Source organism: Malurus melanocephalus, unplaced genomic scaffold, assembly GCF_030028575.1.
Source record: "Malurus melanocephalus ecotype Western Australia unplaced genomic scaffold, MMel_1.1 scaffold_379, whole genome shotgun sequence".
NCBI classification, from domain to species: Eukaryota; Metazoa; Chordata; class Aves; order Passeriformes; family Maluridae; genus Malurus; species Malurus melanocephalus.
The window spans coordinates 638,749-655,830 of NW_026623611.1; the positions used below are offsets into that span (position 1 = coordinate 638,749).

Here is a 17,082-nt window from a genome sequence, read left to right on the forward strand (position 1 = left end):
TCTCCCCAGCCCCTCTAACCCTGCCCTTTCCTGCCCCCGCAGTTCTCCGGCCTGCTGGGCACCGTGTACCGCCGCGGCAACCTCAGCTTCACCCGCGATGGCAACTCCCTGCTCAGCCCCGTCGGCAACAGGATCTCCCTCTTCGACCTCAAGAAGTGAGTGCGGGRACGGGCGGGGAAGGGGTTCTGGGGGGAATAAAGCTCTGAGTACGACGCATGGGGCTCTATGGGATGCTCGGCCTTCCAAAATACCCAGGAAAGCTTCCGCCTTAGTATTAAAAGGTACAAGCCTGCCTAGTGGAATACCTGTCACGGTGCTGTGCGGGTACATGCATGTGGAGAAGAGCAGAGGAATTATGTAAAGGTGGATTTCAGAAAAAAAAAAAAAAAAGGGGAAAAAACGGGTTTGCGTTTGATTTAGTTGTATGGTTTCCTTGTGTACTTCTGTCTTGAATGTAACAAAGCTTAGAGCATCATCATCTCTAGTCACAGTCTTTCCTGTGTGCCAGAGTTGYGATTAATGCTCCCTGTGCCTGTATKGAATCAGGAGCCTGTCTCTTACACATAATCACAAATTATCCCGAACTGAAAGGAACCCGTGAGGGTCACTGAGTCCAGCTCCTGGCCTGGCACAGAACAGCCCCACGTAGTTGTTGTTCGTGGGATTGTGACAGCTAAAGAAAATTGTGGGGGTTTTACATCCAGATGGTGTCTGTGGTTTTAACAAAGSTATCAAACCATATTTCATTGATACCATCATGTTTTTCCTGCATCCTTATTCCCTTTTTACTGTTTTATGTTCTTGTTGCAGTAACAAGTGTGAGACATTGCCTTTGGCTACGCGGCTCAATATTGTGTGYGTGGGGCTCTCTCCAGATGGAAGTCTTGCCATTCTAATTGATGAAGGTACTTGCACRAAGGATATATTTATTTTGTAAAAGAATTCAGGAAAAATGTCACCTTGAGAGGGGGAAATTGGTACTGCTAYGTGTTCACCCCAACACAAAATTAGAAGTGCTCTGCTTTATCAATTACATKAAAATTAGAACTTAAGAAGAACTTGTTTACAGAATATAGATAGTGTGTCATAATTTGGATTGTAGTTTTTTATCTTAGTAATATTAAACACCCTGTTTCGAAATGTTTCTGAGAAAATACTTTCCCCCCCGGCCTTTTAGGGAAAGAAACTAAGCTTGCTAGAGTTATGATTTCTTTGAGAACTYGAATATTTTCATGATTCTTTTTCTGCCCTTACAGAGGGAGCTGCATTGCTTGTCAGTTTGATTGGGAAATGTGTGATACATCAATTTTATTTTCACAAGCCRGTTCACAGTGTCAGCTTCTCCCCTGATGGCAAGTAAGTAAATAGCGCATGGTTTAGAACAAAACAGCAGGAATTACTCCATAAATTACTTGTTTTTATGAGGACATTGTAACCAATCTGTGAATGTTTCCTATTCATGAGTGAGGGGAGATTTTGAACTGATCAGGATCACTTTATCTGTAAAATTGAGAGGGGAGGAAAAACAAAGCCTTGGAAATAGAATATCCCGGATTGAGTGTTTGAACTTTTCCAGTTTTGAGAATTGGAGTATAAGAATTTCATTATTCGTCCTCAGTGATTTTTACTGAAGRTTTTCTCTTTTATAATGCTTAAGTTGGAGGATAATATCAATCTGAAAATATTTTGTTTTTCATTCAAAAGCAATCAATTTTTATTGTTTCAGTAGTGCAGGAGCCTTTTTACTATTGTTTTGTTTCATTGTRTGGCACTCTGTACTGAACACTTGTTTGCCTTATCAGCTTTGTGTGCAATTATGTCTTTTTCACTGTCTTATGCCAGGAAATTTGTGGTTGCAAAAGACAACCTTGCTTACCTGTACCATGCTCCTGGGAAGAAACGAGAATTCAATGCCTTTGTTTTGGACAAAACCTACTATGGCCCATATGATGARACAACTTGTATTGACTGGACTGATGATTCCAAGTGAGTTATTAAACCAAAGCACATCTTAATATTTGAATGCATGTTGCARTCCCTTTTTCCTTCCTCTAAAATATTGTGCTAGCTTTAAAAATTCTGTCTTGAATTAAAAAATTATATGAGGTAGACAAGTACAAAATATGCATGTGTTGGGGATCAACAATGGATTCATGCTTGAAAATGCACAGTACTTCAAAAAAGGAACACATCTTAGGAATGTGAGCCTGGTTCACCTTTTGAATACATTTAACCCCTTCTACCTCTGYTACAGTCACCAACCTCAGTTTACAATTCTCTTGTTCATAAATTTAGAAGTGGTGACTGGTGAATTTGAGCTCAGAACATTTTCCACCCAGTGAAGAGTTTTGCAATCCAGTGTTCTAATGGGAATTGCCTTTTCTTTTGCAGATGCTTTGCAGTGGGGAGCAAGGACATGTCTACGTGGGTGTTCGGAGCAGAACGATGGGCAAACTTGATCTACTACTCTCTTGGAGGCCATAAGGATGTCATAGTAGCCTGCTTTTTTGAAGAGAACAGCCTAGATGTATGTATAATCACAACACACTGGAATTTTAATATTAAAGTCGTTGAAGTAGAATCTTATCTGTAGGTGACAATTTTGACAATATCTCAGAAAATAACTGCTGTGATTGTGAGTTTACAATTCCCTGAATATTTGAAGGAGTAAGTTATTTCAAATTGCTCCCTAAAAGCATTGTAGCTTTGAATATGAATTAATTATTTACCTTAGCTRTAATGCTGACTGGTAATCAAGTTGCCTTTAGCCCTTGCAGGTTCTTTCTGAGGGCAGGTAAAATAAATCACCAGTTCTCAGGACAAGTAAAATTTCCAGGTCAAAGCAGCTTGAATTCCAGAGGACTAAGTAATGCATTATCCTGACAATAGAGTGCAYATTTGCTAACCCTTCTGCATGTCCATATTCATATTCTTGCAGAGCACAGAACATAGATATTATGTTCTATTATGGACAATAATAATTAGTGTGTTTGTATTGTAGCTGTACACCATTAGCCAGGATGCAGCYCTGTGTGTGTGGCAGTGTGACACAGAGCTGGATGGTTTGAAGCCCATGCCCCCTAAAGATGCAGCTAAGGAAAAGAAGGTAGCAGAAGATGATGAAGAGCTGCTTGAAGAGCCAAAGGGTGAAGAAATCCATGGAAAAGCTGATCCAAGTGAACAAGAGACTAGGAATAAGGTTAAATAYTCACGTGTAGCAAAGTAAGTGGTTTTCAGTTGTCAAAAGTCACAGTTGTAATGGGGATTTATTATACTGGGCTTTTTTTCATCTGTTGTTGCTCATTCAAAGCGATATAAAACTGCCAAGGATTTAGAAATTTACTGCAAATACCATTTTAAGTGGTTACAGTAGAATACCTGTTTGTCTTGCTTGGATTATGTGAAGGGCTCTACCTTTCATCTTCAGAATAACAAGTGTARTTTTAATAATACAAGAAATACTGGCACATGTGTTATTATTTGGAACTCAAAAAGGGTAAATGTGATCTCTGTTACAGTACTCTTTCTATGTCTGGAGGCTCTGATGTTTTGCAAGAAGGGGTTGGTTGACTTCAGGGGATGACATAKAGGTGGCTCATCAGCCTCTTTGATGACCTACTTGGAGATACAGCTCTAACAACTTTCCTTTAATGTTCACTTTGCTTCGTTCTTATTTTTTGGATGCCAGGTATTTTTTCAATAAAGAGGGAGATTTTAATAACCTGACAGCTGCAGCCTATCACAAGAAAACACATCTTTTAGTCACTGGTTTTGCCTCTGGAATCTTTCACCTCCATGAGCTTCCAGATTTCAATCTGATCCACTCCTTGAGGTGAGGTATGGGGTTGTCACTGTTTTTGGTTTGGTTTGGTTTGAGGGGGAAGGGTATAACATTTTTTGGGAAGGGTTCTTGTTCGTTTGACTGAGAACACATCATGTTAAGTGATGAAGGATGTGAAGGTTGAATAAACAGAGTACAAAAATCTTAAATGGCTATCAGTTTAGTACTGTAWTTTCTGGAAAGGCAGAATTATAAACTTAAATTAATAAATTCCACGTAATTCCACTCCATAGTGTTTTGGAAAAATGAGGTCTGAATAAGGAAACTGCTCAGGAGTTCCTAGTTGTTGGCTATGGATTTCTTCAACACSGTGAACTTTAATATTCTCAATTTCATTGTAGAAAGTACTAGCTGAAAGAAAAAGAAATGAACGTCATGGTTTTTGATGTTACAGTAGTACAGAAGTTCAGTAAAACTATCAAACTACTTGCTTGAACAGAGTTAATAAATATTAAACTTCATTTTTATCTCAGAAGATGTAAAAACATAGGTTTGTTTATTGGTTAATTCTCTTCAGTATTTCAGACCAAAGGATAGCTTCTATTTCTATCAACTGCACTGGTGACTGGATTGCTTTTGGATGTTCAGGTTTGTCAATTTTTTTTGTCTGTATTAATGGGAAAAATAAAGAATGTGGTGTTCATGAGGCCTAAATTCCTTGTTTGTTTTGACTCCRAATGTTAAATAATTTATAGTCTCATGGCCATCTTTGATTCCTAGGTACAGTAAAGCAAGACTCACTAACCAGTCTCTCCTCACAGAATTCTTATGATTCAGKAAAGTATTTTGTTGATATAGGAAAAAAATACGTGTTTCATAGAGGAGGGCTCCCACAGACTTGAGGGAAAGCCCAGATCCCTTTGTAGCTCATGTCTGCTTTCATTCTGGGCAAACATTCTCTCTTCCTTTGCCATTTGTTGCCTGTGGCATTTTACAGCCCTGCCTTGATGTTTTTAACATAGTGGAACCATAATGGCTTGCATGAAAACCAAAATTTTACCCTTACATGCAGCCCTACTTTTCTTTCCAGCACWTTTATCAGTTGGTTGATAGCACTGCTGTTGTAGCATTGAAAACATTATTCCAAGTAATAGCTYTTGGAAGAAATTGTTGAGGAAATTGCCTTGAAGCTATAAAAGGGAAGAGGCTTTTATTAGGATTGAAAGATGCAGAATTCAACTTGTCTTAATCATTTTTTTTCTTTTCTCCTGCATTGGTTGCCATTGTGTTTTGTGACTTGCTTTTGCAGGGTTATTGTGTTGGTAATTGTGGTTAATCCGCTGTGGTTACAGGTTTGGGTCAGCTCCTGGTGTGGGAATGGCAGAGTGAGTCCTACGTGCTGAAGCAGCAGGGACATTTCAACAGCATGGTYTCCTTGGCATATTCTCCAGATGGACAGTACATAGTAACTGGAGGGGAGGATGGGAAAGTAAGTGAGGCAATATTGTTGGAATATGAACTTGTTRTATTTTATGTAGAAAGCTCTGTTACTGTAATGAATGCATATTTCTCTTGTATAAAAGAAYTAGTATAATTTTTTTTATTCTCTCTTCCCTTAAATACTTTGATTTTTCTCTAAAGCATGTATATTTTGATTTGTTACTACTTATGTCTGCGAATTGCATCACTTAATGCTTTCTAGCAGATGGGTTTTTAACTACTAGGTGTCYAGTCACCATAAACTCACAAATACCTAATTCATCAATGTTAATTTAGTTATGGTTTCATGATATTTTGGGGTGAATGAGCTTCAGTCAGCCAACTTCTTGCCCTTTTAATAATTGGGTTTTGATATGAAATTAATTTCAAATTATTTATAAAAGTGCTATTTTTTATTTAATGTACCATTCCAGAAGCATGTTACTTAAAAGAAAAATTAACTTCTCATGGGTGCCTTGCATTGAAATGATGGACTGTGTATTCAGGTAGTTTTATTTTAAATGATGTTTTGCCACAACATCTTGGCACATAAATGGGACAACAGTAGTAGCTGATTTCTAATCAAAACTTTTGAATGTCAAAAGAAGATCTGCCACTTCATGGCTTCTGCCATTCAGATTAAAAATTGACCCCAGAAGTCTCAGACTTCAGAAAGCTAAAAGCGTAACATTCTTGTTCAGKAAAAAAAGCCCAACTGAAGTATCATCTCACTTGTAATTTCTGTMATGGCTTCAGAGTTGGTTTTGAATTTGACACTTTGTCCCTAATGGTACAAAGCTTGGCAGCTCATAATGCTTACTCGGTGTTACAGTTTTCCTTGAAAGTTAACTTTGTTTCAAACTTTTTTGTCTGTGTCCGCTTACATTTTTAAGTTGCCAATGTGTCTTCAGGGGTTTAATGGTAAGCTGTSGCCTGTTTGCTTCAATTGCACAGAATTCCTTCCTGGTATTATTGAAAGTCTTCRATGCTGTTGCAGAGTTCTAGAATTAGTTCTTTTTAACTCTTATGCTGCCTCACTCTTTTTTCTCTCTTAACTGATGATGGAGAATCTAAAAAGTCTTTTCTTGTCTGTCATGCAGGTGAAAGTGTGGAACACTTCCAGCAGCTTTTGTTTTGTCACCTTTACAGAACACAGCAGTGGTGTAACTGCAGTAACTTTCACTTCCACTGGTTATGTTGTTGTGAGTGCTTCCCTCGATGGAACAGTGCGTGCCTTTGATCTGCACAGGTAAATGTTTACCTAATAGCTTTTGTGTCTCATTTAGTCCTCAGCTTTCACATTCCCCACAAAATACAGCAAACTGCTGATTGCTTATTTGAAGTTGCATAAAGGTGAGCAGCACTGCCTTACTGATTTTTGGTTCAGCCTTTGATTTAAATTTAGATAGTAATTAGGAATGCTGTTACTCCATCCAGTTTTCTGTGAAGAAAATTCTGGAAGAACTTTCCTCAGACAWGCTGGAAATCCTGGAAGATCATTGTCTGACTCTGCTCAAATGGGGAGAAGGCACTTGCCTARTGGGGAACTTTCCATATTAGTGGCTGGGCCATGACACAGCTGTGCACAGAACTGGGTGTGTAAACAAGCCCACGTTTCTAAAGACTTGACACATGCTATTTAATAGAAGAAAGCTYCTTTATTTGAGTATTTCTGGAGTCATGCTGAGGCATCACATCTAATTTAATCGAAAGAATATTTTTTCTGTACATAACTTAAAAGACTTTTCCAATCAAATGAACTCATTTTTTAAAYACACTTGTTAAACACTCATTTAAATCTACCTAAAATGTTCTCATGACTTGTTTTCATCTCTYCAACAGGTACCGCAATTTCCGTACCTTTACGTCTCCACGACCAAGTCAGTTCTCCTGCTTAGCTGTGGACTCCAGTGGTGAAATTGTGGCAGCTGGTTCCCAGGATTCCTTTGAAATATTCATCTGGTCAATGCAGAGTGGGAGGCTGCTGGATGTAAGGACCCACARTGTTGGGAAGRCTTGAATTTAACACARTGTGGAGTGTTAATCCCAGTWAYTTTGGGATTAGTCAGGGGGRTTTCAATACAACATGAAGTGTTTTKTTATGTTTATATTYAAAAACTGGAKCTACACTATGTTGCTCTCAGCATTTTGTAAAAAAATATTTTCCACTCTGAATTTGTGTGAGAAATGGTTTTTAGAATTTTTGAGTGATGGGCTCTTTCTAGTGATGARCTAACACCAGTATTGCTGAGCTAACACATGGCCATAAGAGTCTTTCCCTCCTTGTTCAGAGATGTTCTTTTCTACATATTTTCTGCAGCTAATGAAGGAATTGCAGGTGCAAGAAATTGTAGTATTAAGACTTGATACAGATTCTGTTGAGAGTTTTGCTGGAGCAGAGCAGGGGCATGATTTTTCAATTATATTTTCAATTCTTAAGCATTACTGTACACCTTGTACAAGTAGAAGAGCTCAGTGATTCATGTATTTAATTTGGCACAACCACTGAATACAGATCACTTTAGTAACTCAGGATACACTTGACTGGATCTCCAGAATTCTGAGTTTAGTTTCTTTCCTTGGTATTTTTTTTGAGGAGTAAGAGCTCCATGAAATGAAAGTCTCTGTTACTCTTATTCTTGTTTTCTTTTTTTCTGAAATGTTATCAACTGCAGGAGATGCTGAATTCTCAGAGCAATGATTTGGTTTTTCACAGTTGATCTGCTTCTTTTGAAAGRAGGGAGGAAAATGGCACACAGCATTCCTAAAGTGTGTGCATAGGGGTGATTGTAGATGCCTATACAGTGGTGGCACTTCAGGGAATTTTTTTAAAACTTGTGAAAATAAAAAGTTGAGAWTCACTGGTGTGTATCATGCCCTATGTCCAAAAGTGATCTCAAGCACATATGGACAAGTTGAGCATGGTATAATGGCTGTATCCAGGGTTTACTGAATGCAGACTACACAGATTCCAGTTTCTTTCACATAATTCCAAGTTATTTTTTCCTCTCTTCTTAGGTCTTAGCAGGTCATGAGGGTCCCATCAGCAGCTTGTCCTTTAACCCAATGAAGTGTGTTCTAGCCAGTGCCTCTTGGGATAAGACTGTCAAGTTATGGGATATGTTGGACAGTTGGAGAACTAAGGAGACACTAATAATGAACTCAGATGGTAATCTGCGTTTTATTTTTTGTCTTTATCAAATGTAAAAATACTATATAAAATGTGTTAATAATGAACAACAGAACATGCCAAATACAGACAGACTCATTCTTGGTAATGATTATCGAAAGTTCAGATACTTCACTCTTGTACTTGGGTAACAGTGCAGTAAATACTTTAAGTTAATTCTGGCTCATCTTTATAATTACCTAAACATTTGTATGTTGCCCACAGAAAAATTACAGTCATACTTGCTACTCTTAAACTTTTTCTGGTAGCTGAGATAAGATCCTAAAAAAATTTAGGGTAGTATCTGATTGCATTGTTAACTGTTAATTAAACTCTTTGCAGTTCTTGTTGTTGCCTTCCGTCCTGATGGCAAGGAGCTCGCAGTTGCTGCTTTGAATGGCCAGATAACGTTTTGGGATCATGAAAATGCAGTGCAGACCGGCTCCATTGAGGGCAGGCACGATCTCCAGATGGGGAGGAAGGAGCTGGATAAAATCACTGCCAAGCAGGCAGCCAAGGGCAAGTATGTACAGGGGGCTGCAATGACACGAGGGTGCTGTGCAGGGTTGCTTTGGAATTGTTTTTCCATTTGTTTTCAAYGTGAAGATTTCAGAGTGCATCTGCTGTTCATCTGTTTTGATTCTGATGTTGAATTTGAAAAGGCTGCCTGACATCTGGGTGCTGACACGTTTGCTGTTTTCACTCACTGATCAGCATCACTCTGATCTTGTCTTTTCCATCACTTATGAACTTGTGTTACCAGCAGAATATTAACCTTTTCATGCCAAGTCGTTAATTTGCTATGTAATATGTTTTGAAGCAGTTACATTTCTACAGAAGTACTAGTATATAACCATTATTGTGTAGAAAGAATTACATTTTTAAAAAAAGTAGTTAAATTATGGAGTTTATTACATGTTGCTCTTCACGTGAAGTAATATTTAAAGGCAAGATGAATTTGTGTGCTGTCAAAAACGATATTAGGTAGAAGTTTTAGTCTTCTCTTTTTCTCTTGTTTTAGATTCTTTTTTTTTTCATATTGCTGCCTCTCAAAAAAAACAAAGAAACAATGACTTTTTGGGGAAAAAAAAAAAAAAAAAGGTTTTTTTGGTGATAAGCTCTCAGCCATCTCTTTCAAACATGCTGTGGCATTAGGTTTTCTGCAGATCTTTGGACTCTCCTTAGTGTAGTGTAGGGTGTAGTTTGAGAGCTCACTCACCAAGCTGTGACTCAGAGATATGGAAGTGTTTAAGAAAGCTGAAGTTGTAAATTGTTTATGATTCATAGTAAAGCACCAAATGCTTTGTAGTAAATTAGTTTGTGAAGTACATACCATATGAATGAAGACYACCACTTTTTCCATGGAATGGTTATTTTCTGAATCATCACACTACTCATGTCTTTTAGCTTAGATGTGACAGTGAAATTAACTGCTTTCTCTTTTTTGTTTTTTCTGCCAGATCTTTTACTACTCTGTGTTACTCAGCAGATGGCGAATCTATTCTGGCAGGTGGATTGTCAAAATTTGTCTGTATATATAATGTCAAGGAACAGATTCTTATGAAAAAATTTGAAATCTCATGCAACTATTCTTTAGATGCAATGGAGGTATGTGAGCACAGGGATCTTTTTTTTTCATTTCCCTACTCCCACCAGACTTTGGTTTTGGTGTAACATCTCATTAAGTGTGATTCATGAATTTTTTTTAGGAATGGTTTTATATTGGTGCACAAGAGGGGGAAGGAAATAGTCCTCCTAGAACAGAATTAATTCCTGTCACTCAGCTAACCACAATCTTGCCAGATTTCTAGTGTGCTTGTGTTGAATGGGTAGAACTCTCAAGCATACTAAGTTAGTTGGCACTAGACTTGAAATGGAAGTGAAAATGTAAATTATCAACATTGTGTACCAAGATAACTCCCTGGGTGTCACTTTAGCAAAGAAATTAAGGATTTTTTTGTGGACATGGAACATCATCACTGACCTTTACAAACTCTGTTTCTGAATATTGGCAAATGCCAAATTAAATTCCTTTGAAAGTAAAGTGAATGTGAAAAGCATCAGAAGGAAGAAAACTTCAGTAACCCTTTTCAACATCCCCTTACCTGGAAGAATGATGGTTGTTCCAGTGTTCATATCAGGCTGTATTTGAGTGTGGTTTCAAGTACACTTCTTTGTCAACAGTGATTTGTGAGCTGGTGTAGTTCAACATGTGGCTTGAGAGAAGGAGAGCCAGCTGGAAAAGAATTCTGGAGGGGATGAGTGTTTAGAAATGGGGGGCAGGAAGGTCCCTAAAATCTCACTGACATTGTGACATCCCTGAAATTTCCCTTGCACAGCTGTCTGGCCACACAGTCCTTGTGTTAGCATGATGCTGCTTTGGAGCCTGAAGGGCAGAAAGAGTAGGGCTGCAGGTGAGGAAGCAAACAGTGCATTTGTGGAGTGAAACGAAGTTRCAATAATGTGAAACCACAGTCTGAACTGAGTTCTGCTGTTTGAGAAGAGATTCAATGCAGTGAATAGAAATTGCATATTTTTTGCAGGAGTACTTAGATCGCAGAAAAATGACTGAGTTTGGCAGCATGGCTCTGATTGATGATGGGGGTGGAGGTGATGATGGTGTTGCCATCCCTCTTCCTGGAGTAAAAAGAGGTATGGCTTTGATTTAGTTTCTGGTTTTATGTATGTCAAAACCTTGCACACAGATAAGAATGGCTTGACTTGTTGAACTCAGTTTTAATGTTAGGATTACCTGGATGTTCTSTAGCCACAGGGATTTGTTGCACAAGTGTTCAGCTGATGTATGGTAGGTCCTTTCGCATTATAGAAGCAACAGTGGAGCTTCTGTGGCTTCCTGGATAAAGAATCCAACAGTCCTGATTTAATTTTCAATGGCAATTCAGTCCTGTCACTTAAACTGTAGGATCTCTTGGACATGGTCTGTCCTTCTTTACCCAGTCTTTAACTCTKCCAGGTTTTGCCATGTGACATCATAATTAGAATTTATAACTAGGCTGTGAACTTCTGGTGAATGTGTTAAATCACTTCTGAACTTCTCTTTTAGGTGACATGAGCTATCGACACTTTAAACCAGAAATAAGGGTGACTTGTGTGCGATTCTGTCCTACAGGTTAGTATCGACAATTAATTTACATTTTTTTATTACATATAAAACAAGCATAAGAATAAAGCATTGGAGGAGTAATAATGAAGTATAGAAGTACAAACATCTTGGAGATCATCTTTTCAGATGTGGCATAGTGTTGCTGTGTTCATAATCTGGCTTTCTGTGCACTAGATAATTAGGAAACTTAAGTCACTTTGAGATGATATTTTTCACAAGCATTGTCACTGCTGACAGGTCCATCAGTGGTGCACAGCTTTCAGTCTTAGCTACCTCCTGCAAATAAATGAGTCATCTGTTCATCATTCATCATTACTCTTCTGTTTCCATTCTAGAACACCCCTAGTTAAATATTACTATTTCCCTTCTAGGACGAAGCTGGGCAGCAACTACCACAGAGGGTCTCCTGCTCTATTCACTGGACTCTGGGCTAATTTTTGATCCTTTTGAGCTGGATATTGATGTCACACCCAGCAATATACACAAAACATTGCGTCAGAAGGAATATACTATGGCTATTGTCATGGCCTTCAAGCTGAATGAAAAAAAATTAATTCAAGAAGTCATAGAGGCTGTCCCTAGCAGTGAAGGTGAGTGGATCTGCCATGAAATTGGGCTGAGCTGGTTGTAAACAGATATGTAAGCCAAAATAAGTTGAGGCATAAAGGACTTCCTAGTGTTAATTTATGTTTTAATTTTACTAAACTATTTCATACTCATTTAGTGAATTTTCAGCATGGAATTTTATCAGGTCTAGAAGTGCAAGACAAAGTTTTTGGATGTCAGTTCTTARAAGGAGCTGATATTAGGGGGGCACAGAAGGTTTCGGGGAGTTAGCACTGTGCCTGTGTGAAGAAGGTCATTAACTAGTGCCAAGGATGTAGTCAGCAGTTTGAGGAAGTGATGAATCTTGTCTGCTGAGCACTTGTGACAYCAGGTCAGGAGGTACTGTCCCTAGTTCTGGGATTGACAGCACAAGAGAAGACATTGACACTCTGGAGACTCTGGACATTGATACTCTGGAGGACTTAGAAAATGATTAGAGGACCAGAGTCCGGTTGAGGAGAGKCTGTTGTAATCCACTGTTAACAGGATGATTGTGTGCCTATTTCTTGAGCAAAAAGTTATTTTTCAAAGTTGAATGCCATATAGGCCAGTTAAGTTGGCTGCAGAGAACAGGAGTTGATTATTTTTTAGRGAGAACTATATATAATGAGATCATCATAGTTATATGTGAGATTATTTTCAATGCTTCTAAACTGCGTTTCTGGTGCTGTGCAGCTGCTAACAGCATTCAGACACTTCCTCTGTGGGCAGGTGACTGCTGTCTTTTCAAGWATCCATTACTGTCTCTGGTCATTGTGCATAACTGATTCCTCTGAAAAGCGATTTGGGTGAAGTCAGAAGCAGCAACAATTAAGTATGTTACATTGAAAGAGGAGGAAAGGGTTGAAGGAGAGCGGATGTTCTGAAGGAGACCTTCCTGGCAGGAGTACTCTGTTAGGAAGAAGAACTTGGTGGGGAAGGAGTTAATTTCTTCTATTTAAATACAGTAATGCTTGGAAGGTTTAAAGAAAAAAGAATTGTCCCCTGAGAGATTGTGGTGCTGTACCCTGAAATACAGCACTAAATATCCACCACTTGCCAAGACACTGCTTTCTTCTCCTTCYCCTTAAGCTTTCCTGTGGTCTCTTTCATGTTATTCCAAATAGAAACTCAACTGTATTAAATGTCTTTGGGCTTTTTCTCTTTTTGCACAGTTGATGTAGTCTGCTCATCCCTGCCAGACCTGTATGTGGAGAAGTTACTGGAGTTCCTSGCCTCTGCATTTGAGACCTCGTGTCACTTGGAGTTCTATCTCATTTGGTCTCATAAGTTGCTCATGCTGCATGGACAGAAACTGAAAACAAGGTGAGATCCTGTGAAAGCCAAAATGCTGACAAGAATTTTAGAATTAAAAACGGGTCAATTTAAGGCTTTTACGTAACATTTACTGAATTTTAAGATAATGCATACACAGCAATTAGAACTACTTCAGTTTTGCAGTTTTTTTACTAATGGTAAAAGTTACAGTTTGGACTTGATCTTAAAGGTCTAAAAGATTCTAAAAAGTGTGTATGACACAATTGGAATACATTACTGGATTTGTGAAGCTATATTACAGAAACATTTTTCAAATTAAACATAAAACTTTGCCTAAGATGCTTAGACAATAACTGCATAATGATTTCAGGAAGGATAGTAGGATTTTGGCAATAGTGTTTTTAAATAATTATGCAGGTACTGATTGCATTTTTATAGATTTAGTTTGTGATTATAGATGGTAATACCCTGCCTTCCTACATAGTACTTTAGAATTGCATGGGCCTGGTCTGTGAATTGTATTCAGCCCCTCCATAAYATATAATTTTTAGACTTTTAATTACAAGACCAGGCAAATTCACAAATTTAAAATGGACTAATTGAAAGGTAATCTGAGAAGGAGTCCTTCAATTTAAAAAACAGTGCATTGTTTGACTCTTCCCTTGCTTCAGTGTGGGTATTAATGCTTCAGTTACTAAAATGGCTGGAACACRTTTTCTCCTTTTGTTGCTGGTAAAGTAGCAGAGGACAATTTAAAACGAACTCCCTAGTTCASAAAGTATTGTAGTATCTGGAAGGAACTGTTGCTGTGGCAAGTAGAATTAGCTCTTTAACCTRCAGTTTGATACTAGAAAAAGTATTTCTAACAATATACTACTTTTATTGAGGGCAGAGTCAAAAGCAGAGCTTTTGTTTATTTAGTGTTAAAAAGTTCGCATTGAAGTTTTATGCTTGTTAAAATCTTGAGAGTATAGAAAAGTTACAGATTTCCATATGTAAATATGAATTGCAGTGCAAATTTTGTGTTTTCTCCATCCAAGGTCAGTGAAGCTGCTCCCTGTGATTCAGTTCCTTCAGAAGAGCATCCAGCGTCACTTCGAAGATGTTTCAAAACTGTATGTATTGCTACATGTAGAAGTTCAAATCAAAAGCCCAGAGTGATTTAGGGAGTGACAGTGTGCTGTTAAAACTTTCAAGAGTGTCTTCTTTTAGAGGTATTTTTATTTTAAGAGGAAAACAACATGTTCTTATTTTTACAGCTGTGAATGGAACATCTACAACATCAAATATGCGCTGGCCATTTCACAACAGCGGGGCRTGAAACGTCTGGCAGAGGAAACACCAGGAGATGAAGAAGAATTGGATTCTGACAGYGATTATCTTATGCAAGAAGTTCATAGGGATAAATTGAATTCCTAATTACTCCTTGTGAGAGGGAGAAAACCTCAGACAGTATTTTATGCAGTGGTATTCACTGAAAATGAGTGGCCCTCATAGAGGCATGAATTCCTCATAGTGTGATGGAATTCCATTTGAGATAATGATGGAAATGCAGGACTTGCCATGGATATGGCACTTTACTTACTTCATGTACACTTTGGCTGTAAACTTTGAGCATTGATTTCTTGAATAATTAATTTAGTCTTCTTTTAGTAATTCCTTATTTCAAATAGGTAAAAGAAAAGGGTTCATCCATCTGAGTTAATGATGGAAATGCAGGATTTGCCATGGATATGGCACTTATTTCATGTACCGTTTGGCTGTAAACTTTGCGTATTGATTTCTTGAATAATTCATTTATTCTTCTTTTACTAATTTCTTGTTTCAAATAGGTAGAAGAATAGGGTTCTTAGTGAAGTTAGAAGTAGACTGGAAGAAGTTTATTCTTCCTTAAAAATGTGTTGTACATTAAGTATTTGGAGTTTTGTAGTGCAGGCTTATCCTACATTGGACTCTGAATTTTAGAAAGGATAAAAAAATTTAATAATTGGGAGCCTGTGTACTTCTTTCAACTTGTTTTAAATGTTTTACTTGGATTTAGTATTTACATATTTCTGGAACGTTTTTCTTTGGAAGTTCTGTAACTTCCAAACTTGATGAGGTTTCCGTAATGAGGATAAATGTTAGACCCATAACAACGATTGTGGGAGAAAATTTACTGGACTTCACAACTCCATCAAGGTTTGATTGACAACCACCGTAGTGGAAATTTGTTTGCACATTATCAACTCAAAAATGTAACAAACTCTAAGAGAATGTGTTACAAATTTCATGGCTTGTTGGTTTTTGTTTTTCTTTTTTTTTTTTTATGAAAGCCCTTGTCTTTTTTTAACGTTGTTTATTAACACATTAAAATCTGAAACTTTTGATTCCCTTTATTTTTGTATATTAATGAGAACTGGCTAACAAGAGCAGGGTCCTGAATACAAAGAATTGTGTCTGTCCTTGTAATATTTTTAAGCCACATGTTTAAAGGTCTTCGTTAATGAAGATGCAGCAAACATTACCCATGATCCAGAATTGATTTTCACAGCATATTATGTTCTGGATTTGTTTTGTGGTCACTTTCCATTGTTAGAATAGAGGAGAGGTGTAAAAAAGATAACTGCGATGAGGTCTCCCCTCAGTCCCTCCAGGCTGGACAGACCCAGCTGCTTCCCACATGGCTTCWGCTCAAGGCCCTTCACCATCTTCATTCCCCACTTTTAGACACTCTATGATAGTTTAATATCTTTCTTTTCAGYCTTTCATTCCCCATTCTGCCCCTATATCTAAGATTGCCCTGTCCCAGATGCAAAATCCAGCACTTTCCTATGACTGGTGATTGCAGATTCTCTTAAGTTGTCGAGGTCCCTCAGCAGGGCCTCCCTGYCCTCGAGGRAGTCAGCAGCTTCTCCCAGTTTTGTAYCATCTGCGAACTTGCTTATTTCCCTCCCATTCTTTCCGCACCGTTATCTTTGTACCCTCAGTGCCCTTCCCACCGCTGCCATTCCCGATAAAYGAGTGTCGTGAAGGGAGCAGGAGCCCACAGGCCCCGGCGCTGAGGTGGCCCCTCCCCGCCTGCAGGGGGCGCCGCCAAGGGCGCAGCGGCCTCCAGCGCGGCCGTCCCGGTTCCTGTGGGCCTCACCCGCTTCCCGCTCCCGGCTCCTCCGTTCCTCGGCTCCTCCGTTCCTCGGCTCTTTCGCTCCCCGGCTCCTCCATTCCCCAGCTCCTCCGCTCCCGCTCCGCCCGCCCTCAGCCATGCTGACCTCCCGGGGCCCGGCCCTGTGCACCGCGCTGCGGCGGGCAGCTCCCGGCGGCCTCGCCTCCTTCCACTCCTCCGCCCAGCGCTGCCGCGCCGCCCGCGTCGCCGTGGTGAGTAATGGAGGAGCGCGGGGCCGGGGCAACGCTGACGAGAAGCGTTTGTTTGTGTTTTTGCTGTCTGGCTCTTCATAGCCGCCCTCGGCCCTGCAGCGGGGTCGCTCCGGCGGTGGGGAGGTTCGCGTTCGGCGGGGCGGCGGCCTGGGAAACTCGTCTGGTGGCTGCGGCAGCTGCAAATCCTGGAGAGACGTTGAATTTGAGAAGAGAAAGCTGCTTGCAGTTCAGAAACTTGGAGGAATCCAGACCAGGAGTGGGAAACATGTAAAAATTTGCGTCTGTTATAGTTGTTGGCATGGAGTTTAGTTG

The 17,082-nt window shown here is 39.2% G+C and overlaps 1 protein-coding gene across 1 annotated transcript; it reads left to right on the forward strand.

Annotated features, from left to right (window-relative positions):
- Positions 1-27: 27 nt before the first annotated feature.
- Positions 28-15,696, forward strand: PWP2 (PWP2 small subunit processome component; the record flags this gene model as incomplete). The annotated part of the gene is made up of 20 exons (XM_057378913.1): positions 28-155; positions 811-905; positions 1,257-1,356; positions 1,843-1,986; positions 2,392-2,527; positions 3,002-3,222; positions 3,689-3,832; positions 4,359-4,429; positions 5,134-5,270; positions 6,361-6,509; positions 7,103-7,250; positions 8,279-8,429; positions 8,772-8,952; positions 9,890-10,037; positions 10,973-11,081; positions 11,494-11,559; positions 11,925-12,143; positions 13,314-13,464; positions 14,457-14,531; positions 14,676-15,696. Coding segments are annotated over 20 exons (2,733 nt in total), but the record flags the coding sequence as incomplete, so codon positions are not given.
- Between the last annotated feature and the right edge of the window lie 1,386 nt (positions 15,697-17,082).